This window comes from Scyliorhinus torazame, chromosome 20, assembly GCF_047496885.1.
Source record: "Scyliorhinus torazame isolate Kashiwa2021f chromosome 20, sScyTor2.1, whole genome shotgun sequence".
In the NCBI taxonomy this organism is placed as follows: domain Eukaryota; kingdom Metazoa; phylum Chordata; class Chondrichthyes; order Carcharhiniformes; family Scyliorhinidae; genus Scyliorhinus; species Scyliorhinus torazame.
The window spans coordinates 22,478,880-22,504,233 of record NC_092726.1 but is presented as its reverse complement, the minus strand read 5'-3'; the positions used below and the strand labels follow the sequence as shown (position 1 = coordinate 22,504,233).

The 25,354-nt window shown below is 51.9% G+C and overlaps 1 protein-coding gene across 1 annotated transcript in view; it reads left to right on the top strand.

Moving 5' to 3' along the window:
- lgi3 (leucine-rich repeat LGI family, member 3) overlaps positions 1 to 21,056 on the top strand; it is a 35,490-nt gene extending 14,434 nt beyond the window's left edge. Inside the window, exons 6-8 of the mRNA XM_072485925.1 lie at positions 2,375 to 2,544; positions 15,255 to 15,419; positions 17,985 to 21,056. Coding sequence (XP_072342026.1) covers positions 2,375 to 2,544; positions 15,255 to 15,419; positions 17,985 to 18,802 — 1,153 coding nt within the window. The 3' untranslated portion in view covers positions 18,803 to 21,056. The remainder of the gene's footprint in view (positions 1 to 2,374; positions 2,545 to 15,254; positions 15,420 to 17,984) is intronic.
- The last annotated feature ends 4,298 nt before the right edge of the window (positions 21,057 to 25,354 follow it).

Below are 25,354 nucleotides of genomic sequence, written 5' to 3'. Positions count from 1 at the left end.
AGGATAAGCAATACATTTGCAATATAAACTCCCTGTTTCAATCATATTGCAATATTCCTGAATCAAAATGGTCACTCATGCAGAGGTGGATTTACAGTTCGCAGGGCTCCGTTCTCACCTTCGTTTCTCAGGCCCGTCACACTCTCACCCTCACGCCCTCATACTCTTACCCTCAACCCATCCCCCACCCCATCTCCCACCACTCACCCTCTCCCAACCTCACCATCTCACAGGCCTGGAGCCTTCAAGGACCCGTCCTGCCTCACTCGACATCCCAACGCGGCTGACGCGCCAACGCTGTTGGAGGCCTCCCCTGGGGCCTACCAGCAAATGCAGAATAATCAGGCTCATGATTAGACGCCCATTGCACTGGCGTGGGGGCCCTGCCACATTGGCTGGGATCCTGTGCCGAGGCATGGTGTGTTTCATTGCAATCCGCCTCTGCACTCGTGAGCATCATCCAGGCACATCCCACAGATTTATTGGTTAATCTGTTGTGTCAAATGTATGTAATTGTTATATAGATTGTATTATATATAATCTGTTGCAACAATATTATTGGAGGTCCGAGTTAACGAGTTGCAGTCGTATTTTCAAAATCTTGGTTTAGCATACAGATACGCAGTATGTCTGCAAAAGGTGCAATTAAGCTGCCGTTAAAATGGGATCATTCATTTCAACCATTTGCTTGTGCACGAAAGAGGGGGCTAATGGAACTTTATTATGATTGCTGGAGAGTAGATAATTTGAGACATTGAGTTTCCACTTGGGTAAGCAGGTCATAGGAACTGAGTGTGATAAAGATGATGTACTTAATGGGAGGAGCCAGGTCTGGCTGTAGTTTTGGAATTTATAGATTTGGCACTATGCAAGGAGTTTAAAAATTGAGCAGCAGACCTTGCTGTCAGAGACAGAAGGATTTGCAGCCGGTGCCAAAAGGGGATCTCTCCACATTTCTGAAAGGAAATCCCGACACAAGTATGCAGCAAGCATCCCTGTGTTTGCTCACTTTATTTACAAGCGGCTTTTGATCAGTAATGGGTTTTGCTTAATTGGAGATAAGATAAAGAAGGTTAATACTGCGTTAATAATGAAGTTTGTTTTTAATATGAAAGGTCCCTATTTATCAGTGGAATGACTCGTGGGGTGAATTCTCCTCTCCTCACAGTTTTACATTGAAAGATTGTTGGGGTCTCGTCTGATTGGAGTGTGGTCCGGAACCGTAACAGTGGGTTCACCCATTCTGTAGACAGTGAAACCCTGAACGCCGGTTTGCCCTTTCCCGGCAGTGCAAAGTGCCAGCATCTGAGAAAAGGTCAGCAGAACAAAAATAAACTACAATCCAGTTCAGCAAAGGCTCCTGCGAATGCTCCTCCATTTCAAAATGGCACGGTGGTTAGCACTGCTGCCTCACAGCGCCAGGGTCCCGGGTTCTATTCCGGCCTCGGGTGAGTGCACGTGTAGAGCTTGCACGTCCTCCCCCGTGTCTGCGTGGGTTTCCTCCGGCGCTCCGGTTTCCTCCCGCCGTCCAAAGATGAGCAGGTTAGGTGGATCGGCCGCGATCAATTGCCCCTGAGTGTCCAGCAATGTGCAGGTTAGACAGGGTTACAGGGATAGGGTGGGGGAGTGGGCCTTGGTGCTCTTTTGGAGGGTCGGTGCAGACTCGATGGGCCAAATGGCCTCCTTCTGCACTGTAGGAGGACTCACTCCTTCCACTCAGAAATGAATCTGGTGATCTGTTGGCGTGGGGCATCTGCCCACCATTTCACGTTGTCTGACGGCTTTGTGGTAACCTCCCGGCCCACCACCCACCTCAAATACTTGCCCATTGTGCCCACAGAGGCCTTGCAATCAGGTCCCCAGCCCTCCCGGACACAGAATCACCTTTTATCAAAGTCACAAATTTTATCCTCACGGAATTTACAGTGCAGAAGGAGGCCATTCGGCCCATCGAGTCTGCACCGGGCCTTGGAAAGAGCACCCGACCCAAGCCCACACCTCCACCCTATCCCCATAACCCAGCAATCCCACTTGACCTTTTTTTGGACACTAAGGGGCAATTTAGCGCGGCCGATCCACCTAACCTGCACATCCTTGGACTGTGGGAGGAAACCGGAACACCAGGAGGAAACCCTCGCACACACGGGGGAGAACGTGCAAACTCCACACAGTCACCCGAGGCCGGAATCGAACCCTGGAAGATGTGAGGGTCCCTGGCGTTGTGTCACCGTGCTACCCAAAATGCATTGGCACTGCTTTTACACAATTGCCAATCCTGCGTGAGATTCCTCCCTGCACCACTCCTGTCACCCGTTTGTACTCAAACTTACTTTGATACTGCACAACGCAACTTGTACCTCTGAATCCTTTGCAGGGATCTCCGTGGGAACGCTTTCCATTGTGACTGTCAGGTAAAATGGCTGATTGCATGGCTACAGACAACCAATTCCACAGTGCCGACAGTGTACTGTACCAGTCCAAACAGATACCAGAACGTCAGGATCAACCAGCTCCCAATCAAGGACTTTGAGTGCGTCAGAACAGGTTGGCACGTAATGCTATTTCTGTAAACCTTCCCGAATGGGTCAACTGATTCCAGGTCGAGTTGCTGTTCCGTCTCCTCAGCACCACTCTGGCATTGGAGAGGCTGTTCAGTTCACTCGCTATCAGGTTAATTCCTAAAGCATTTCAGCCCATTCAACCTGTCTAACCCCGTGCTGTACCTGTCCTGGGAGTGTTTGATGGGGACAGTGTAGAGGGAGCTTTACTCTGTATCTAACCCCGTGCTGTACCTGTCCTGGGAGTGTTTGATGGGGACAGTGTAGAGGGAGCTTTACTCTGTATCTAACCCCGTGCTGTACCTGTCCTGGGAGTGTTTGATGGGGACAGTGTAGAGGGAAGCTTTACTCTGTATCTAACCCCGTGCTGTACCTGCCCTGGGAGTGTTTGATGGGGACAGTGCAGAGGGAGCTTTACTCTGTATCTAACCCCGTGCTGTACCTGTCCTGGGAGTGTTTGATGGGGACAGTGTAGAGGGAGCTTTACTCTGTATCTAACCCCGTGCTGTACCTGTCCTGGGAGTCTATGATGGGGACAGTGCAGAGGGAGCTTTACTCTGTATCTAATCCCATGCTGTACCTGTCCTGGGAGTGTTTGATGGGGACAGTGTAGAGGGAGCTTTACTCTGTATCTAACCCCGTGCTGTACCTGTCCTGGGAGTGTTTGATTGGGACAGTGTAGAGGGAGCTTTACTCTGTATCTAACCCCGTGCTGTACCTGTCCTGGGAGTGTTTGATGGGGACAGTGTAGAGGGAGCTTTACTCTGTATCTAACCCCGTGCTGTACCTGTCCTGGGAGTGTTTGATGGGGACAGTGTAGAGGGAAGCTTTACTCTGTATCTAACCCCGTGCTGTACCTGCCCTGGGAGTGTTTGATGGGGACAGTGCAGAGGGAGCTTTACTCTGTATCTAACCCCGTGCTGTACCTGTCCTGGGAGTGTTTGATGGGGACAGTGTAGAGGGAGCTTTACTCTGTATCTAACCCCGTGCTGTACCTGTCCTGGGAGTCTATGATGGGGACAGTGCAGAGGGAGCTTTACTCTGTATCTAATCCCATGCTGTACCTGTCCTGGGAGTGTTTGATGGGGACAGTGTAGAGGGAGCTTTACTCTGTATCTAACCCCGTGCTGTACCTGTCCTGGGAGTGTTGATGGAGACAGTGTAGAGGGAGCTTTACTCTGTATCTAACCCCGTGCTGTACCTGTCCTGGGAGTGTTTGATGGGGACAGTGTAGAGGGAGCTTTACTCTGTATCTAACCCCGTGCTGTACCTGTCCTGGGAGTGTTTGATGGGGACAGTGTAGAGGGAGCTTTACTCTGTATCTAACCCCGTGCTGTACCTGCCCTGGGAGTGTTTAATGGGGGCAGTGTAGAGGGAGCTTTACTCTGTATCTAATCCCATGCTGTACCTGTCCTGGGAGTGTTTGATGGGGACAGTGTAGAGGGAGCTTTACTCTGTATCTAACCCCGTGCTGTACCTGTCCTGGGAGTGTTGATGGAGACAGTGTAGAGGGAGCTTTACTCTGTATCTAACCCCGTGCTGTACCTGTCCTGGGAGTGTTTGATGGGGACAGTGTAGAGGGAGCTTTACTCTGTATCTAACCCCGTGCTGCACCTGCCCTGGGAGTGTTTGATGGGGGACAGTGTAGAGGGAACTTTACTCTGTATCTAACCCCGTGCTGTACCTGTCCTGGGAGTGTTTGATGGAGACAGTGTAGAGGGAGCTTTACTCTGTATAAAACCCCGTGCTGTACCTGTCCTGGGAGTGTTTGATGGGGACAGCGTAGAGGGAGTTTTACTCTGTATCTAACCCCGTGCTGTACCTGTCCTGGGAGTGTTTGATTGGGACAGTGTAGAGGGAGCTTTACTCTGTATCTAACCCCGTGCTGTACCTGTCCTGGGAGTGTTTGATGGGGACAGTGTAGAGGGAGCTTTACTCTGTATCTCACCCCGTGCTGTACCTGTCCTGGGAGTGTTTGATGGGGACAGGAATATGTCAGGAATAAGCGAATGACTAGGGAAAGAGTAGGACCAGTCAAGGACAGGGATGGGAAATTGTGTGTGGAGTCTGAAGAGATAGGCGAGATACTAAATGAATATTTTTCGTCAGTATTCACTCAGGAAAAAGATAATGTTGTGGAGGAGAATGCTGAGCCCCAGGCTAATAGAATAGATGGCATTGAGGTACGTAGGGAAGAGGTGTTGGCAATTCTGGACAGGCTGAAAATAGATAAGTCCCCGGGACCTGATGGGATTTATCCTAGGATTCTCTGGGAGGCCAGGGAAGAGATTGCTGGACCTTTGGCTTTGATTTTTATGTCATCATTGGTTACAGGAATAGTGCCAGAGGACTGGAGGACAGCAAATGTGGTCCCTTTGTTCAAAAAGGGGAGCAGAGACAACCCCGGCAACTATAGACCGGTGAGCCTCACGTCTGTAGTGGGTAAAGTCTTGGAGGGGATTATAAGAGACAAGATTTATAATCATCTAGATAGGAATAATATGATCAGGGATAGTCAGCATGGCTTTGTGAAGGGTAGGTCATGCCTCACAAACCTTATTGAGTTCTTTGAGAAGGTGACTGAACAGGTAGACGAGGGTAGAGCAGTTGATGTGGTGTATATGGATTTCAGCAAAGCATTTGATAAGGTTCCCCACGGTAGGCTATTGCAAAAAATACGGAGGCTGGGGATTGAGGGTGATTTAGAGATGTGGATCAGAAATTGGCTAGCTGAAAGAAGACAGAGGGTGGTGGTTGATGGGAAATGTTCAGAATGGAGTACAGTCACAAGTGGAGTACCACAAGGATCTGTTCTGGGGCCGTTGCTGTTTGTCATTTTTATCAATGACCTAGAGGAAGGCGCAGAAGGGTGGGTGAGTAAATTTGCAGACGATACTAAAGTCGGTGGTGTTGTCGATAGTGTGGAAGGATGTAGCAGGTTACAGAGGGATATAGATAAGCTGCAGAGCTGGGCTGAGAGGTGGCAAATGGAGTTTAATGTAGAGAAGTGTGAGGTGATTCACTTTGGAAGGAATAACAGGAATGCGGAATATTTGGCTAATGGTAAAGTTCTTGAAAGTGTGGATGAGCAGAGGGATCTAGGTGTCCATGTACATAGATCCCTGAAAGTTGCCACCCAGGTTGATAGGGTTGTGAAGAAGGCCTATGGAGTGTTGGCCTTTATTGGTAGAGGGATTGAGTTCCGGAGTCGGGAGGTCATGTTGCAGCTGTACAGAACTCTGGTACGGCCGCATTTGGAGTATTGCGTACAGTTCTGGTCACCGCATTATAGGAAGGACGTGGAGGCTTTGGAGCGGGTGCAGAGGAGATTTACCAGGATGTTGCCTGGTATGGAGGGAAAATCTTATGAGGAAAGGCTGATGGACTTGAGGTTGTTTTCGTTGGAGAGAAGAAGGTTAAGAGGAGACTTAATAGAGGCATACAAAATGATCAGGGGGTTGGATAGGGTGGACAGTGAGAGCCTTCTCCCGCGGATGGATATGGCTGGCACGAGGGGACATAACTTTAAACTGAGGGGTAATAGATATAGGACAGAGGTCAGAGGTAGGTTCTTTACGCAAAGAGTAGTGAGGCCGTGGAATGCCCTACCTGCTACAGTAGTGAACTCGCCAACATTGAGGGCATTTAAAAGTTTATTAGATAAACATATGGATGATAATGGCAGAGTGTAGGTTAGATGGCTTTTGTTTCGGTGCAACATCGTGGGCCGAAGGGCCTGTACTGCGCTGTATTGTTCTATGTTCTATGTTCTATGACAGTGTAGAGGGAGCTTTACTCTGTATCTAACCCCGTGCTGTATCTGTCCTGGGAGTGTGTGATGGGGACAGTGTAGAGGGAGCTTTACTCTGTATCTAACCCCGTGCTGTCCCTGTCCTGGGAGTGTTTGATGGGGACAGTGTAGAGGGAGCTTTACTCTGTATCTAACCCCATGCTGTACCTGTCCTGGGAGTGTTTGATGGGGACAGTGTAGAGGGAACTTTACTCTGTATCTAACCCCGTGCTGTCCCTGTCCTGGGAGTGTTTGATGGGGACAGTGCAGAGGGAGCTTTACTCTGTATCTAACCCCGTGCTGTACCTGTCCTGGGAGTGTTTGATGGGGACAGTGTAGAGGGAGCTTTACTCTGTATCTAACCGCGTGCTGTCCCTGTCCTGGGAGTGTTTGATGGGGACAGTGTAGAGGGAGCTTTAGTCTGTATCTACCCCGTGCTGTACCTGTCCTGGGAGTGTTTGAGGGGACAGTGTAGAGGGAGCTTTACTCTGTATCTAACCCCGTGCGGTACCTGTCCTGGGAGTGTTTGGTGGGGACAGTGTAGAGGGAGCTTTACCCTGTATCTAACCCCGTGCTGTACCTGTCCTGGGAGTGTTTGATGGGGACAGTGTAGAGGGAGCTTTACTCTGTATCTCACTCCGTGCTGTACCTGTCCTGGGAGTGTTTGATGGAGACAGTGGAGAGGGAGCTTTACTCTGTATCTAACCCACTGCTGTACCTGTCCTGGGAGTGTTTGATGGAGACAGTGTAGAGGGAGCTTTACTCTGTATCTAACCCCGTGCTGTACCTGTCCTGGGAGTGTTTGATGGGGACAGTGTAGAGGGAGCTTTACTCTGTATCTAACCCCGTGCTGTACCTGTCCTGGGAGTGTTTATTGGGGACAGTGTAGAGGGAGCTTTACTCTGTATCTAACCCTGTGATGTACCTGTCCTGGGAGTGTTTATTGGGGACAGTGTAGAGGGAGCTTCACTCTGTATCTACCCCCGTGCTGCGTCTGTCCTGGGAGTGTTTGATGGGGTCAGTGTAGAGGGAGCTTTACTCTGTATCTAACCCCGTGCTGTACCAGTCCTGGGAGTGTTTGATGGGGGACAGTGTGGAGGGAGCTTTACTCTGTATCTAACCCCGTGCTGTACCTGTCCTGGGATTGTGTGATGGGGACAGTGTAGAGGGAGCTTTACTCTGTATCTAACCCCGTGCTGTACCTGTCCTGGGAGTGTTTGATGGGGAAGTGTAGAGGGAGCTTTACTCTGTATCTAACCCCGTGCTGTACCTGTCCTTTGAGTGTTTGATGGGGACAGTGTAGAGGGAGCTTTACACTGTATCTAACACCGTGCTGTACCTGTCCTGGGAGTGTGTGATGGGGACAGTGTAGAGGAAGCTTTACTCTGTACCTAACCCCGTGCTGTACCAGTCCTGGGAGTGTTATGGGGGACAGTGTCGAGGGAGCTTAACTCAGTATCTAACCCCGTGCTGTACCTGTCCTGGGAGTGTGTGATGGGGACAGTGTAGAGGGAGCTTTACTCTGTATCTAACCCCGTGCTGTACCTGTCCTGGGAGAGTTTGATGGGGACAGAGTAGAGGGACCTTTACTCTGTATCTAACCCCGTGCTGTACCTGTCCTGGGAGTGTGTGTTGGGGACAGTGTAGAGGGAGCTTTACTCTGTATCTAACCCCATGCTGTACCTGTCCTGGGAGTGTTTGATGGGGACAGTGTATTGGGAGCTTTACTCTGTATCTAACACCATGCTGTACCTGTCGTGGGTGTGTTTGATGGGGACAGTGTAGAGGGAGCTTTACACTGTATCTAACCTCGTGCTGTACCTGTCCTGGGAGTGTTTGATGGGGACAGAGTAGAGGGACCTTTACTCTGTATCTAACCCCGTGCTGTATCTGTCCTGGGAGTGTGTGTTGGGGACAGTGTAGAGGGAGCTTTACTCTGTATCTAACCCCATGCTGTACCTGTCCTGGGAGTGTTTGATGGGGACAGTGTATTGGGAGCTTTACTCTGTATCTAACACCATGCTGTACCTGTCGTGGGTGTGTTTGATGGGGACAGTGTAGAGGGAGCTTTACTCTGTATCTAACCCCGTGCAATACCTGTCCTGAGGGTGTTTGATGGGGACAGTGTAGAGGGAGCTTTACTCTGTATCTAACCCCGTGCTGTACCGATCCTGGGAGTGTGTGTTGGGGACAGTGTAGAGGGAGCTTTACTCTGTATCTATCCCCGTGCTGTACCTGTCCTGGGAGTGTTTATTGGGGACAGTGTAGAGGGAGCTTTACTCTGTATCTAACTGTAGCGCACAAAGACTCCGTGAGACGAATAGAGTGAAGTCGATGAGGCTTTATTAAGCGTGTCTGTTCCCCCACAGCTCGATAGTAGAATGGCCTGCAGTGGAGGACTCCGGCTTCTTATACTCCGCCTTCAGGGCGGAGCTAGAGGTCAACGGCCAACCAGGACCTGGGATCTGTCAGCCAATGACATTAGGGCTTCCAGTCCCACATGACCCCTAATACATACTACCACATTCACCCCTTGTCAAAAATGAACCCGGCGGGGTGATGCTTCGTATGGTGGTAAGGGTTTACAGGGCTGGTCCTGGGAGGAAAAAAAAAATTCACATGGCAATACAGTATTGTACAATTTTGTCCTGTTTCAACTATTTACAGAAGGTATCGGGAGAAAAGCAAAATGTTCTTGTGAAAAGTCCATATATTGATTTAGATCGATGCCACGAGTCGGTCGGGCGGTCTGGTCGTCCGTGTCGATCGCCTCGGCCCCGGTGGTGGTGGTGGTGCTTGTATCGGTGTTGTCGTCTCCGGGAGCCTTACGGTTTCCGCTTGGGGTTTATTCTTGGTCGGGCCTGAGGGGAGGGGAACCGATCCTCCTGGGAAGGGGGCGGTCGCGGGGTGCGGCGGTGGCAGGAAGGGGGGGGGTTGGGTGAATGGTGTCGGGGGGGTGTGTGTGTTGCCGGCGGGCGCCAGATCCCGCAGGGAGACCGTGTCCTGTCGGCCGTCGGGGTACTCCACGTAAGCGTACTGAGGGTTCGCGTGGAGGAGGTGAACCCTTTCGACCAACGGGTCCGCCTTATGTGCCCGCACATGCTTTCGGAGCAAGATGGGTCCTGGGGCCACCAGCCAGGTCGGCAGCGACGTTCCAGAGGAGGACCTCCTAGGGAAGACAAGGAGACGCTCGTGAGGCGTTTGATTAGTGCTCGTACATAATAGCGACCGGATGGAGTGGAGAGCGTCCGGGAGGACCTCCTGCCACCGTGAAACTGGGAGGTCCCTGGACCGTAGGGCCAGTAGGACGGTCTTCCAGACCGTGCCGTTCTCCCTTTCTACTTGGCCGTTCCCCCGGGGGTTGTAGCTGGTCGTCCTGCTTGAGGCTATGCCCTTGCTGAGCAGGAACTGGCGCAGCTCGTCACTCATGAAAGAGGACCCCCTGTCGCTGTGGACGTATGCGGGGCAACCGAACAGTGTGAAGATGGTGTTCAGGGCTTTAATGACTGTGGCCGCGGTCATGTCAGAGCAGGGAATGGCGAATGGGAAGCGGGAGTATTCATCCACCACATTAAGAATGTATGTGTTGCGGTCGGTGGAGGGGAGGGGCCCTTTGAAATCGAGACTAAGGCGTTCAAAGGGGCGGGAAGCCTTAATCAGGTGCGCACCATCCGGCCTGAAAAAATGCGGTTTGCATTCCGCGCAGATGTGGCAGTCCCTTGTGACTGTACGGACCTCCTCTAAAGAGTACGGGAGGTTGCGGGACTTGATAAAGTGGAAAAACCGAGTGACCCCCGGGTGGCAGAGGTCCTCGTGGAGGATTTGGAGGCGGTTAATTTGTGCGTTGGCACATGTGCCGCGGGATAGGGCATTGGACGGCTCGTTCAGCTTTCCGGGACGATACAAAATCTCGTAGTTGAAGGTGGAGAGCTCGATCCTCCACCTTAAGATCTTGTCGTTTTTGATTTTGCCCCGCAGTGCATTATCGAACATGAAGGCTACCGACCGTTGGTCAGTGAGGAGAGTGAATCTCCTGCCGGCTAGGTAATGCCTCCAATGTCGCATAGCTTCCACTATGGCTTGGGCTTCCTTTTCCACTGAGGGGTGGCGGATTTCTGAGGAGTGGAGGGTCCGGGAGAAAAAGGCCACGGGTCTGCCCGCTTGGTTAAGGGTGGTCGCTAGAGCTATGTCTGAGGCGTCGCTCTCGACCTGGAAGGGGAGGGACTCGTCGATGGCGCGCATCGTGGCCTTTGCGATATCCGCTTTGATGCGGCTGAAGGCCTGGCAAGCCTCTGTCGACAGAGGGAAGGTCGTGGTCTGTATTAGGGGGCGGGCCTTGTCTGCGTACTGGGGGACCCACTGGGCGTAGTATGAAAAAAACCCCAGGCAGCGTTTCAGGGCTTTGGAGCAGTGCGGGAGGGGAAATTCCATGAGTGCGCGCATACGTTCGGGGTCGGGGCCCATTATCCCATTGCGCACTACGTAGCCCAGAATGGCTAGCCGATTGGTGCTAAAAACGCACTTGTCCTCGTTGTACGTGAGGTTCAAGGCTTTGGCGGTCTGGAGGAATTTTTGGAGGTTGGCGTCATGGTCCTGCTGGTCGTGGCCGCAGATGGTTACATTGTCGAGATACGGGAACGTGGCCCGCAACCCATGTTGATCAACCATTCGGTCCATCTCCCGATGGAAGACCGAGACCCCGTTTGTGACGCCAAATGGGACCCTTAGGAAATGGTATAATCGCCCGTCTGCCTCGAAGGCTGTGTACTTGCGGTCACTTGGGCGGATGGGGAGCTGATGGTAGGCGGACTTGAGGTCCACTGTGGAGAAGACTTTATATTGGGCAATCCGATTGACCATGTCGGATATGCGGGGGAGAGGGTACGCGTCTAGTTGTGTGTACCTGTTGATGGTCTGGCTATAGTCTATGACTGTTGAATCCCAAATTTCTTTATCCGTCAGTCTGGCCTCAATAAAAGTCGAGATGGATTTGCAAGTATAACAATAGTTATTTTATTCAGCTTGCAAGCTACCTAGTCCACAGTGATACAGATAACATGTTGCTCTCTGCAGCCCCGGGACTAAGTGAATGTCCCAGACAAAGAGATCAGTACTGATACATTCAAATGGCATCAAGTTTCACATACTCGACACCCATAGGTCATCATATGTCCCTCCTGACTTGTTTGATCTATTCTGATTGGCTCACTTCCAATCCCTTTCTCCGGCCCCTATCAATTCAGCATCACTCTCATAGACACACCTCTTCCTGCTTTTTTCCATGCGGTCTAAAATCCTTTGTCACTACTTGCCAGAATCAAAGTGGCTTATTTTTACATTACATTAACTAATATCTCTAAAGTAACTATTTTATATCACATTCGTCGTGACCATCCTTTGTTTCTCCCCTGTCTTCACTACTACCACCTGCGCTCTCCAGGGACTATTGTTGGCCTGGGTTATGCCTTCCTTTAGTAGCCGCTGGACTTCGGACCAAATGAAGGTCCGGTCCTGGGCGCTGTACCGTCTGCTCCTAGTGGCAACGGGTTTGCAATCCGGGGTGAGGTTCGCAAACAAGGACGGGGGTTGCACCTTGAGGGTTGCGAGGCCGCAGATAGTGAGTGGGGGTATGGGGCCGCCGAATTTGAACGTAAGGCTCTGTAGATTGCATTGGAAATCTAATCCCAGTAAAGTGGGGGCGCAGAGTTGGGGAAGGACGTTTAGTTTGTAGTTTTTGAATTCCCTCCCCTGCACCGTTAGGGTAACTATGCAGAATCCTTGGATCTGTACGGAGTGGGATCCTGCAGCTAGGGAAATCTTTTGTGCGCTGGGATAGGTGGTCAAGGAACAGCGTCTTACCGTGTCGGGGTGGATAAAGCTCTCCGTGCTCCCGGAGTCGACTAGGCATGGTGTCTCGTGGCCGTTTATTAGCACCGTTGTCGTCGTCGTCTGGAGTGTCCGGGGCCGAGCTTGATCGAGCGTAATTGAAGCGAGACGTGGTTGTAGTAGCGGAGTGGGGTCCTTTGTTGCCGTCCAAGATGGCGTCGGGGATGAACAAAATGGCCGCCCCCATACATCGCACATGGCTGGGGGGTCACAAGATGGCGGCGGGGGTGGACAAAATGGCCACCCCCACGCGTCATAGAGGTTTGGGGTGGTCCAAGATGGCGGCGCCCTTCCTCCCCTCGTGGTGGCCGGGACCCAAAATGGCGGTGCCTGCAGGTCGCACATGGGGCGCTGGGGGGGTTGGGGAGCGTTAGGACCGCGCGGGGCTCCCTCATCTCCGGGGACAGCGGTGGTCGGGACCCAAGTTGGTAGCGCCGGCGGGTCAGACGTGGGGCGCGGGGGGGGGGGGTTAGGAGGGCGTTAGAGACGCCCAGAACTCCCTCTTCTCCGTGGGGAGTGGTGGTCGGGACCCAAAGTGGTAGCGCCGGCGGGTCATACATGGGGTGCGGGGGGAGGGGTTGGGGAGCGTAAGCGGCGTGCAGGGCTCCCTGTTCTCCCGGGACCGCGGTGGTCGGGACCCAGAGCGGCTGCGTCTGCGGGTCGTACATGGGGCGCTGGGGGGGTTGGGGAGCGTAAACGGCTTGCAGGGCTCCCTGTTCTCCCGGGACAGCGGCGACCTCGCGGGACCGGCACACAACCGCGAAATCGCCCTTTTTCCCGCAGCTCTTGCAGATTGCTGTGCGGGCTGGGCAGCGCTGCCGGGGGTGTTTCGCCTGGCCGCAGAAATAGCAGCGGGCGCCCCCGGTGCGACTTGGCGTTTGGACCGCGCAAGCCTGTGGGGTGTCCGGGGGGGGGGGGTTTGTCGCGACGGGTACGTACGGAGCCCAATGGGTTGCCGCGCGGTCAGGGCCGTAGGCGCGGGTATTACGCGCGGCCATGTCTAGGGAGGCTGCTAGGGCTCGGGCCTCTGAGAGTCCTAGCGACTCTCTTTCTAGAAGTCTTTGGCGGATTTGGGAGGAATTCATACCTGCCACAAAAGCATGGCGCATTAACATGTCCGTGTGTTCATTTGCGTTCACCGAAGGGCAGCTACAGGCTCGTCCCAAAATCAGCAGCGCGGCGTAGAACTCATCCATCGATTCTCCGGGACCTTGCCGCCTCGTCGCGAGCTGGTAGCGAGCGTAGATTTGGTTAACTGGGCGGACATAGAGACTTTTCAGTGCTGCGAACGCCGTCTGGAAATCCTCCGAGTCTTCGATGAGGGAGAAGATCTCCGTGCTTACCCTCGAGTGCAGGACCTGTAGTTTTTGGTCTTCTGTGACCCGGCCGGTGGCCGTTCTGAGGTAGGCCTCGAAACAAGTCTGCCAGTGCTTGAAGGCTGCTGCCGCGTTCACTGCGTGGGGGCTGATCCTCAGGCATTCCGGAATGATCCTGAGCTCCATAGTCCTTTTTAGGCACGCTTAATAAATTGTAGCGCACAAAGACTCCGTGAGACGAATAGAGTGAAGTCGATGAGGCTTTATTAAGCGTGTCTGTTCCCCCGCAGCTCGTTAGTAGAATGGCCTGCGGGGGAGGACTTCGGCTTCTTATACTCCGCCTTTAGGGCGGAGCTAGAGGTCAACGGCCAACCAGGACCCGGGATCTGTCAGCCAATGACATTAGGGCTTCCAGTCCCACATGACCCCTAATACATACTACCACACTAACCCTGTGCTGTACCTGTCCTGGGAGTGTTTGATGGGGACAGTGTAGAGGAAGCTTTACTCTGTATCTACCCCCGTGCTTCATCTGTCCTGGGAGTGTGTGATGGGGACAGTGTAGAGGAAGCTTTACTCTGTACCTAACCCCGTGCTGTACCAGTCCTGGGAGTGTGTGATGGGGACAGTATAGAGGGAGCTTTACTCTGTATCTAACCCCATGCTGTACCTGTCCTGGGAGTGTTTGATGGGGACAGTGTAGAGGGAGCTTTACTCTGTATCTAACTCCGTGCTGTACCTGTCCTGGGAGTGTTTGATGGGGACAGTGTAGAGGGAACTTTACTCTGTATCTAACCCCGTGCTGTACCTGTCCTGGGAGTGTTTGATGGGGACAGTGTAGAGGGAGCTTTACTCTGTATCTAACACCGTGCTGTACCCGTCCTGGGAGAGTTTGATGGGGACAGTGTAGAGGGAGCTTTACTCAGTATCTAACCCCGTGCTGTACCTGTCCTGGGAGTGTGTGATGGGGGACAGTGTAGAGGGAGCTTTACTCTGTATCTAACCCCGTGCTGTACCTGTCCTGGGAGTGTTTGATGGAGACAGTGTCGAGGGAGCTTTACTCTGTATCTAACCCCGTGCTGTACCTGTCCTGGGAGTGTTTGATGGGGACAGTGTAGAGGGAGCTTTACTCTGTATCTAACCCCGTGCTGTACCTGTCCTGGGAGTGTTTGATGGGGACAGTGTAGAGGGAGCTTTACTCTGTATCTAACCCCGTGCTGTACCTGTCCTGGGAGTGTTTGATGGGGACAGTGTAGCGGGAGCTTTACTCTGTATCTAACCCCGTGCTGTTCCTGTCCTGGGAGTGTTTGATGGAGACAGTGTCGAGGGAGCTTTACTCTGTATCTAACCCCGTGCTGTACCTGTCCTGGGAGTGTTTGATGGGGACAGTGTAGAGGGAGCTTTACTCTGTATCTAACCCCGTGCTGTACCTGTCCTGGGAGTGTTTGATGGGGACAGTGTAGAGGGAGCTTTACTCTGTATCTAACCCCGTGCTGTACCTGTCCTGGGAGGGTTTAAATGACTATTGAAGAGGGAGCTTTGCAGTTGAGGTGCCGAAGCGTGACTTGGTGGATGTGTGTGTGTTCTTTATGAATCCCAGCGTATACTGCAGCCAATTTATATCAAGCTCCAATATCATGATGTCCTGATCAAATACCACATAAAGCAGTAACAAATTGACATTATTTTTGATTTATCTTTCAGAATTCACGATGTATCAGACCCTACCATTCCAGGCTATCTCCATTGAGTCCTTCACGTACGCTGATGACCTGTACATAACATTTGCCCAAATAAACAATGGGAACTGCACTTTCTTCATGTGGGACCATGTCGAAATGGTCTTCAGGAAGTCAGATAATATCTCTGGTAAGCATTCCGAATCTACCTGAGACAGTTTGACTGGTTGGCACGGTGGGAGTCTGTTCTGCTGTCCCAAGATGATCGCCTGCATTCCAGTCGCTGGATTCCCTAACTTTCCCTGCAGAGATTGAGGTCATGGAATAGTTATCCCGAATGGGCGGCGCGGTAGCACAGTGGTTAGCACTGTTGCTCCACAGCGCCGGGGTCCCGGGTTCGATTCCCGGCTTGGTTCACAGTCTGTGCGGAGTCTGCACGTTCTCCCGTGTCTGCGTGGGTTTCCTCCGGGTGCTCCGGTTTCCTCCCACAAGTCCCGAAAGACGTGCTTGTTAGGTGAATTGGACATTCTGAATTCTCCCTCTGTGTACCCGAACAGGCGCCGGAATGTGGCGACGAGGGGATTTTCACAGTAACCTCATTGCAGCGTTAATGTAAGCCTACTTGTGACAATAATAAAGATTATTATTAGCTCTGTAACATTCCCCAGCCGGTCAAACAGCACCCCCGCCCCGCCAACTATTTTGTATAACATAAAGAACTAAGTACGAAGTCTTACAACACCAGGTTAAAGTCCAACAGGTTTGTTTCGATGTCACTAGCTTTCGGAGCGCTGCTCCTTCCTCAGGTGAATGGAGAGGTCTGTTCCAGAAACACATATATAGACAGATTCAAAGATGCCAAACAATGCTTGGAATGCGAGCATTCGCAGGTGATTAAATCTTTACAGATCCAGAGATGGGGTAACCCCAGATTAAAGAGGTGTGAATTGTCTCAAGCCAGGACAGTTGGTAGGATTTCGCAGGCCAGATGGTGGGGGATGAATGTAATGCGACATGAATCCCAACTCCCGGTTGAGGCCGCACTCATGTGTGCGGAACTTGGCTATAAGTTTCTGCTCGGCGATTCTGCGTTGTCGCGGGTCCTGAAGGCCGCCTTGGAGAACGCTTACCCGGAGATCAGAGGCTGAATGCCCTTGACTGTTGAAGTGTTCCCCGACTGGAAGGGAACATTCCTGCCTGGTGATTGTCGCGCGATGTCCGTTCATTCGTTGTCGCAGCGTCTGCATGGTCTCGCCAATGTACCACGCTTCGGGACATCCTTTCCTGCAGCGTATGAGGTAGACAACGTTGGCCGAGTCGCACGAGTATGTACCGCGTACCTGGTGGGTGGTGTTCTCACGTGTAATAGTGGTATCCATGTCGATGATCTGGCACGTCTTGCAGAGATTGCCATGACAGGGTTGTGTGGTGTCGTGGTCACTGTTCTGAAGACTGGGTAGTTTGCTGCAAACAATGGTTCGTTTGAGGTTGCGCGGTTGTTTGAAGGCAAGTAGTGGGGGTGTGGGGATGACCTTGGCAAGATGTTCATCGTCATCAATGACGTGTTGAAGGCTGTGAAGAAGATGACGTAGTTTCTCCGCTCCGGGGAAGTACTGGACAACGAAGGGTATTCTGTCGGTTGTGTCCCATGTTTGTCTTCTGAGGAGGTCGGTCCGGTTTTTCGCTGTGGCGAGTTGGAACTGTCGATCGATGAGTCGAGTGCCATATCCCGTTCGTACGAGGGCATCTTTCAACGTCTGTAGATGTCTGTTACGCTCCTCCTCGTCTGAGCAAATCCTGTGTCTACGGAGCGCTTGTCCATAGGGGATGGCTTCTTGAATGTGTTTAGGGTGGAAGCTGGAGAAGTGGAGCATCGTGAGGTTATCCGTGGGTTTGCGGTAAAGCGAAGTGCTGAGGTGACCGTCCTTGATGGAGACGAGTGTGTCCAAGAATGCGACTGATTTTGGAGAGTAGTCCATGGTGAGTCTGATGGTTGGATGGAACTTATTAATGTCATTGTGTAGCCGTGTCAGTGAGGAAGGAGCAGCGCTCCGAAAGCTAGTGACATCGAAACAAACCTGTTGGACTTTAACCTGGTGTTGTAAGACTTCGTACTGTGCTCACCCCAGTCCAACGCCGGCATCTCCACATCATAAAGAACTAAGTAAAGGGAATCACATTATCCGAGGGGCAAATTGAAGAGACTGTCGCAAATGGATAAAATAATAAAAGCGCAGGAAATTTAAGACGTGAAATCAAAATGTGATTGATGGGGGAAAGCCAGGCCCTCACAAACCCCGCGGTACCCAACGGCCATGGAATGTTCCCGATGGACACCGCATGCTCCCTCATCCAGGTCTAATCGGCCACGAACATAGCTGCGGAATGCAATTGCCCCCCCCTCTCTATTCCTCTGACTTCTGTGCACTTCCTGGCCCTTCCCTCCCCAGCATTGATCCCCACCTTCAGCCCCCAGCAAGCCACTTACGATCCCCAATTTGAATGTGGATGTCCAAGCAGTTGGCGACGACCGTTTCGACCTCACCCGTGACGCCCTTCGTATTGAAGTAGCCAGCCCACTCTCGCAGTCCAGGCTCACAGATTGACAAGACAGCGTAAGGTAGCAAGTGGGATAGTATAAGAGTGGGGGGGGGCGGTGGTGGTCGAGGAGGAGCCTGCGGGCAAGGCGAGCTTTGGTGTTGAATTTCTTCCGGGTTGCCAGCCAGGGAAATAAGCTTCTTTTTGTCCCCGGCAGCTCACTCCGCTGTGTACTGCAAACCGCTGGTGATCGAGGGACAACTCTACGTCGTGGTGGCCCAGTTGTTCCGTGGCTCGCACATCTACCGCTGGGACAGCTACGGGGGCACCTTCATCAGGATCCAGGACATTGACCCCACCAGAATTCGCAAGCCTAACGACATTGTGGCCTTCACCATCGAGGGGGAGCAGTACTTTGTCATCGCGGACAGCTCAAAGGCCGGGGTGAGCACCATTTACAAGTGGAGCAACGGGGGCTTTTATTCCCACCACTCTCTGCACCCGTGGCACAGGGACACAGACGTCGAGTACGTTGACGTGGACAATAAACCCAAGCTGATCCTCTCCAGCAGCACTCAGACGCCCGTCATCTACCAGTGGAACCGCGCCCAACGTCAGTTTGCCTATCTCACCGAGATCCCCAACATGCTGGACGTCCACGCCGTGAAGCACTTCCGGGTCAGGAAGGCGGTCTACCTCTGCCTGTCCCACTTCATCGGCGACTCCAGGGTGGTCAAGTGGGAGAGCCAGCGTTTCACCGAAATCCAGGCGCTGCCCTCCCGGGGCGCCATGGTCGTGCAGCCTTTCCGGGTGGCGCAGTGGCAGTACGTGGTCCTCGGGAGCGACTTCTCGTTCTCCCACGTCTACCTGTGGGATGCCGAGAAGCTGGGCTTCGACCGCTTCCAGGACTGGAGCGTGCGAGCTCCACGCGCTTTCCAACTGGTCTCCATCGACGGCATGCACCTTGTGCTGGCCCCCAGTTTCAAAGGGAACACAGTTATCTACAGACACATGGTGGTCGACACCAGTGTTTAACTCAGACCTTCAAAGCAGCAGCTTACTTCCAGATTGTCACTCGTCCGGTTCAGACGAGACAGCCCCGTTTCTGAGGGGATGTCCCAAATGTTTCCCAAATGCAAACTAGGCGTGAAAATCGTCCCCAGCTTTTCTCACGAAATCCGAGTCTGTACAGTCAGCAAGGTTTTTTTGAGGCGAAGTCAGATCCTCAGCCGAGCGAATCGTCCGGACCTACGCCAATGATCCAACCTCGCCTCCGCCTTTTTTTGTGGCCTTCTAATACTCAACCGCTCCCAACCCTCACTCACGGCACGGTGGTTAGCCCTGCTGCCTCACAGCGCCAGGGTCCCGGGTTCGATTCCCGGCTTGGGTCACTGCCTGTGCGGAGTCTGCGCGTTCTCCCCCGTGTCTGCGTGGGTTTCCTCCGGGTGCTCCGGTTTCCTCCCGCAGTCCAAAGATGTGGAGGTTATGGGGTTACAGGGATAGGCCGGGGGAATGGGTCTAGGCCGGGTGCTCTTTTGGAGGGTCAGTGCAGACTCAATGGACCTCCTTCAGCGCTGTATGGCTTCGATGGATTCGCCGCTACCCCGATCCCTAGATCCCTCCTGAATTATCAACTGATTATCAATATCCGAGCATACGAATAAGGAGGAGGCCACTCAGCCCCTCGAGCCTGCTCTCCCATTTTATAAGATCACGGCCGATTTGATGGTAACCTCAAATCGGCATCCAGCCTAACTACATCCCCCACAACCCGATAACTAACGAACTATAACACAAATGGGAACGAATAAGTGAATTCTCATGGAGCTACTTCTAACGCGACTATCCTCTAATACGACTTACTACCAACTGCCACACCGCCCACCTCCCCCTTTGCCTTATCCAGAATCCGCCCTCCTCTGCTTCCTCTCTAGAGAATTGGCTCACCCATTGAGCTGGCCAGATTTGGAATGGGTTATTCTGACACAGGGGGGGGCGGGAGGTGGGACGGGACTCGACAAATGGGTAGCTGCGCTATTCACGCCACAATCTCATTCGCAAAACAATCGTCAGCATCATCGGCCCCCTCAGGCGGATGTCAAAGACCCCCACGAAACTCTGGAAAGGAGAGGGGGGGGGGGCTTGTCCTGGTGAATATGCATCCCCCGAATTAACATTTCCGAACATGGAGTAACCTGTGGGATGCCGTCCAATGAATGTGAAACTCGCCAGATAAACGAGGGTTCTTTGTGTCTTGTTCTCACTTTCCTCGGGCCCCACCCTTTATGCTCCTCAGGCGTAGGTCCTTGTCCCCTCTAATTGTATGATGATTCCACCAACACTCCCTCTGTGCGCTCGCTTCCACTTCCCCCCTTTCAGAACCGGTTATCAAGCATGGATCCCGTGAAGTTATCAGTTACGATTAAGCTATCTGTTGACATACGGTTATTGCATTGCTGTTTGTGGGAGCTCATTGTGCACCAATTGGTTTCCAGATTTCAATGGTGACTAAAAAGTATTTGATTGACCAGAAAGTACTTTGGAACATTGTGAAAGGCCCGATAAAAGTGCAGGTCTTTCTTCCTGTCACCTTTACCGGTTCTGATTCAACCCGATGTTGATGTTTGAGCTGCCCAACGTTATGTTCTGTGCTGTGCCCGTGATACAGATGCACACCGAACATCTAGTTCTTTGACTAATAAAGTAGTTTATTAACAAAAGGAACACGTGGAAAGATAACTAACGAACTATAACACAAACGGTAACGAATAAGTGAATTCTCATGGAACTACTTCTAATGCGAACTGTCCTCTAATACGACTTACTACCAACTGCCCAATCTGTGGAGTCACATGGTGGATCACCGTCCCCACCTGCTGGTCAGAGGTCATACATCCAACTGTATACCTTTGCGTGTGTACCTCACCACAAACGGATGGTTGTATTTGGCTTTCGCTGGCCCATATTTTAATTTCTTAATCTTGTCATAGACATTTTAAACATCCTGGGACTCCGAACTCTTTGAAAGAGTTCAGACCATGCAGGAGACCCATTTTTTTTAAAAATCCCTGTTTCATGGAGCTGTTTCTCTGCTGAAAACACAAGTTAGGAGCATTTTGTTTGATCTTTCCAAATATGGAAGTGTTTACAGTCCTGTCAACAGCGGCAAAATACATTTCTGAAAATGTCTTCATGCCGTATATTTTGAAACAGATTGTCAGAATTGTTTAGAACAATGTAGCATCTCTCCTTTCATGGTGTTCTTGAATAAACTGGAGAAATAAATTCCCGCAATTGTTAATTGCCTGTACTTTGGAGTTCATCTTCCTCGCAGTCTCGGAGATGTGGCCAGAAGGAGCTGGAATGCTGGCGACGAGGGAACGGTCTTCAAACGAGAGTGAAGTCCTTGGAATTGGATTGGATTTTTTTTTTTTTAAAAATAATATTTTATTGAAAATTTTTGGTCAACCAACACAGTACATTGTGCATCCTTTACACAACATTATAACAATACAGATAATAATGACCTTTTTTATTTAAACAAGAACAAAAGAAAACAACAACAAATAAATAAATATTAAATAACAAAAATAAAAACTAGCCCTAATTGGCAACTGCCTTGTCTCAGGCCACCCCCCCCCCCCCCAAGTCCTGGGCTGCTGCTGCTGCCTTCTTTTTTCCCCCATCTATCTTTCCGCAAGATATTCGACGAACGGTTGCCACCGCCTGGTAAACCCTTGAGCCGACCCCCTTAGGACGAACTTAATCCGCTCTAACTTTATGAACCCCGCCATATCATTTATCCAGGTCTCCACCCCCGGGGGCTTGGCTTCTTTCCACATTAGCAATATCCTGCGCCGGGCTACTAGGGACGCAAAGGCCAAAACATCGGCCTCTCTCGCCTCCTGCACTCCCGGCTCTTGTGCAACCCCAAATATAGCCAACCCCCAGCTTGGTTAGACCCAGACTCCTACTACTTTCGAAAGCACCTTTGTCACCCCCATCCAAAACCCCTGTAGTGCCGGGCATGACCAAAACATATGGGTATGATTCGCTGGGCTTCTCGAGCACCTCGCACACCTATCCTCCACCCCAAAAAATTTACTGAGCCGTGTTCCAGTCATATGTGCCCTGTGTAATACCTTAAACTGAATCAGGCTTAGCCTGGCGCACGAGGACGACGAGTTTACCCTGTTTAGGGCATCTGCCCACAGCCCCTCCTCGATCTCCTCCCCTAGCTCTTCTTCCCATTTCCCTTTTAGTTCGTCCACCATAGTCTCCCCTTCATCCCTCATTTCCCTATATATATATCCGACACCTTACCGTCCCCCACCCATTTCTTCGAGATGACTCTGTCCTGCACCTCTTGTGTCGGGAGCTGCGGGAATTCCCTCACCTGTTGCCTCGCAAAAGCCCTCAATTGCATGTACCTGAATGCATTCCCTTGGGGCAACCCATATTTCTCAGTCAGCGCTCCCAGACTCGCGAACTTCCCATCCACAAATAGATCTTTCAATTGCGTTATACCTGCTCTTTGCCACATTCCACATCCCCCATCCATTCCCCCCGGGGCAAACCTATGGTTGTTTCTTATCGGGGACCCCCCCAATGCTCCGGTCTTTCCCCTATGTCGTCTCCACTGTCCCCAAATCTTCAGTGTAGCTACCACCACCGGACTTGTGGTATAGTTCCTTGGTGAGAACGGCAATGGGGCTGTCACCATAGCCTGCAGGCTGGTCCCCCTACAGGACGCCCTCTCTAATCTCTTCCACGCCGCTCCTTCCTCCTCTCCCATCCACTTACTCACCATTGAAATATTAGCGGCCCAATAATACTCACTTAGGCTCGGTAGTGCCAGCCCCCCCCCCCATCCCTACTACACTGTAAGAATCCCTTCCTCACTCTCGGAGTCTTCCCGGCCCAAACAAAACCCATGATACTCTTTTCTATCCTTTTGAAAAAAGCCTTCGTGATCACCACCGGGAGGCACTGAAACACAAAGAGGAATCTCGGGAGGACCACCATCTTAACCGCCTGCACCCTCCCTGCCATTGACAATGCTACCATATCCCATCTCTTGAAATCTTCCTCCATCTGTTCCACCAACCGCGTCAAATTTAGCCTGTGCAATGTGCCCCAATTCTTAGCTATCTGGATCCCCAGGTAACGAAAGTCTCTTGTTACCTTCCTCAACGGTAGGTCTTCTATTTCTCTACTCTGCTCCCCTGGATGCACCACAAACAGCTCACTCTTCCCCATGTTCAATTTATACCCTGAAAAATCCCCAAACTCCCCAAGTATCCGCATTATTTCTGGCATCCCCTCCGCTGGATCCGCCACATATAGTAGCAGATCATCCGCATATAAAGATACCCGGTGTTCTTCTCCTCCCCTAAGTATTCCCCTCCATCTCTTGGAACCTCTCAGCGCTATCGCCAGGGGCTCAATCGCCAGTGCAAACAGTAATGGGGACAGAGGACATCCCTGCCTTGTCCCTCTATGGAGCCGAAAATATGCCGATCCCCGTCCATTCGTGACCACACTCGCCACTGGGGCCCTATACAACAGCTGCACCCATCTAACATACCCCTCTCCAAACCCAAATCTCCTCAACACCTCCCACAGATAATCCCATTCCACTCTATCAAATGCTTTCTCGGCATCCATCGCCACTACTATCTCCGTTTCACCCTCTGGTGGGGCCATCATCATTACCCCTAACAGCCTCCGTATATTCGTGTTCAGCTGTCTCCCCTTCACAAACCCAGTTTGGTCCTCATGAACCACCCCCGGGACACATTCCTCTATTCTCATTGCCATTACCTTGGCCAGGACCTTGGCATCCAATTTGAGGAGGGAAATTGGTCTGTAGGACCCGCATTGTAGCGGATCCTTTTCCTTCTTTAAGAGAAGCGATATCGTTGCTTCTGACATAGTCGGGGGCAGTTGTCCCCTTTCCTTTGCCTCGTTAAAGGTCCTCGTCAGTAGCGGGGCAAGCAAGTCCAAATATTTTCTGTAAAATTCAACTGGGAATCCGTCCAGACCCGGGGCCTTTCCCGTCTGCATGTTCCTAATTCCTTTCACCACTTCTTCTACCGTGATCTGTGCTCCCAGTCCCACCCTTTCCTGCTCTTCCACCTTGGGAATTTCCAGCCGATCCAAAAAATCCATCATTCTCTCCCTCCCATCCGGGGGTTGAGCTTCATACAATTTTTTATAAAATGTCTTGAACACTTCGTTCACTCTCTCCGCTCCCCGCTCCGTCTCTCCTTCCTCGTCCCTCACCCCCCCTATTTCCCTCGCTGCTCCCCTTTTCCTCAATTGGTGTGCCAGCAATCTGCTCGCCTTCTCTCCATATTCATACTGTACACCCTGCGCCTTCCTCCATTGTGCCTCTGCAGTGCCTGTAGTCAGCAAGTCAAATTCCACATGCAGCCTTTGCCTTTCCCTGTACAGTCCCTCCTCCGGTGCTTCCGCATATTGTCTATCCACCCTCAAAAGTTCTTGCAGCAACCGCTCCCGTTCCTTACTCTCCTGCTTCCCTTTATGTGTCCTTATTGATATCAGCTCCCCTCTAACCACCGCCTTCAACGCCTCCCAGACCACTCCCACCTGAACCTCCCCATTGTCATTGAGTTCCAAGTACTTTTCAATGCATCCCCTCACCCTTAGGCACACCCCCTCATCCGCCATTAGTCCCATGTCCATTCTCCAGGGTGGGCGCCCTCTTGTTTCCTCCCCTATCTCCAAGTCTACCCAGTGTGGGGCATGATCCGAAATGGCTATAGCCGTATATTCCGTTCCCCTCACCCTCGGGATCAATGCCCTACCCAACACAAAAAAGTCTATGCGTGAATAGACTTTATGGACATTGGAGAAAAATGAGAACTCCTTACTCCTAGGTCTACTGAATCTCCACGGGTCCACCCCTCCCATCTGCTCCATAAAATCCTTAAGCACCTTGGCTGCTGCCGGCCTCCTACCAGTCCTGGACTTCGACCTATCCAGCCTTGGTTCCAACACCGTGTTAAAGTCTCCCCCCATTATCAGCTTTCCGGTCTCTAGGTCCGGAATGCGTCCCAGCATTCGCCTCATAAAGTTGGCATCGTCCCAGTTCGGGGCATACACGTTTACCAAAACCACCATCTCTCCCTGTAATTTGCCACTCACCATCACGTATCTGCCCCCGTTATCCGCCACTATAGTCTTCGCCTCGAACATTACCCGCTTCCCCACTAATATAGCCACCCCCCTGTTTTTCGCATCTAGCCCCGAATGGAACACCTGCCCCACCCATCCTTTGCGCAACCTAACCTGGTCTATCAGTTTCAGGTGCGTTTCCTGTAGCATAACCACATCTGCTTTAAGTTTCTTAAGGTGTGCGAGTACTCGTGCCCTCTTTATCGGCCCGTTAAGCCCCCTCACGTTCCACGTGATCAGCCGAGTTGGGGGGCTTCCCACCACCCCCCCCCTTGCCGGTTAGCCATCATCTTTTTCCAGCTTCTCACCCAGTTCCCACGCAGCTGTATCTCTCCCAGACGGTGCCCCCCCGCCCATCCTTTCCCGTACCCTCTCCCCCCTTTCCCC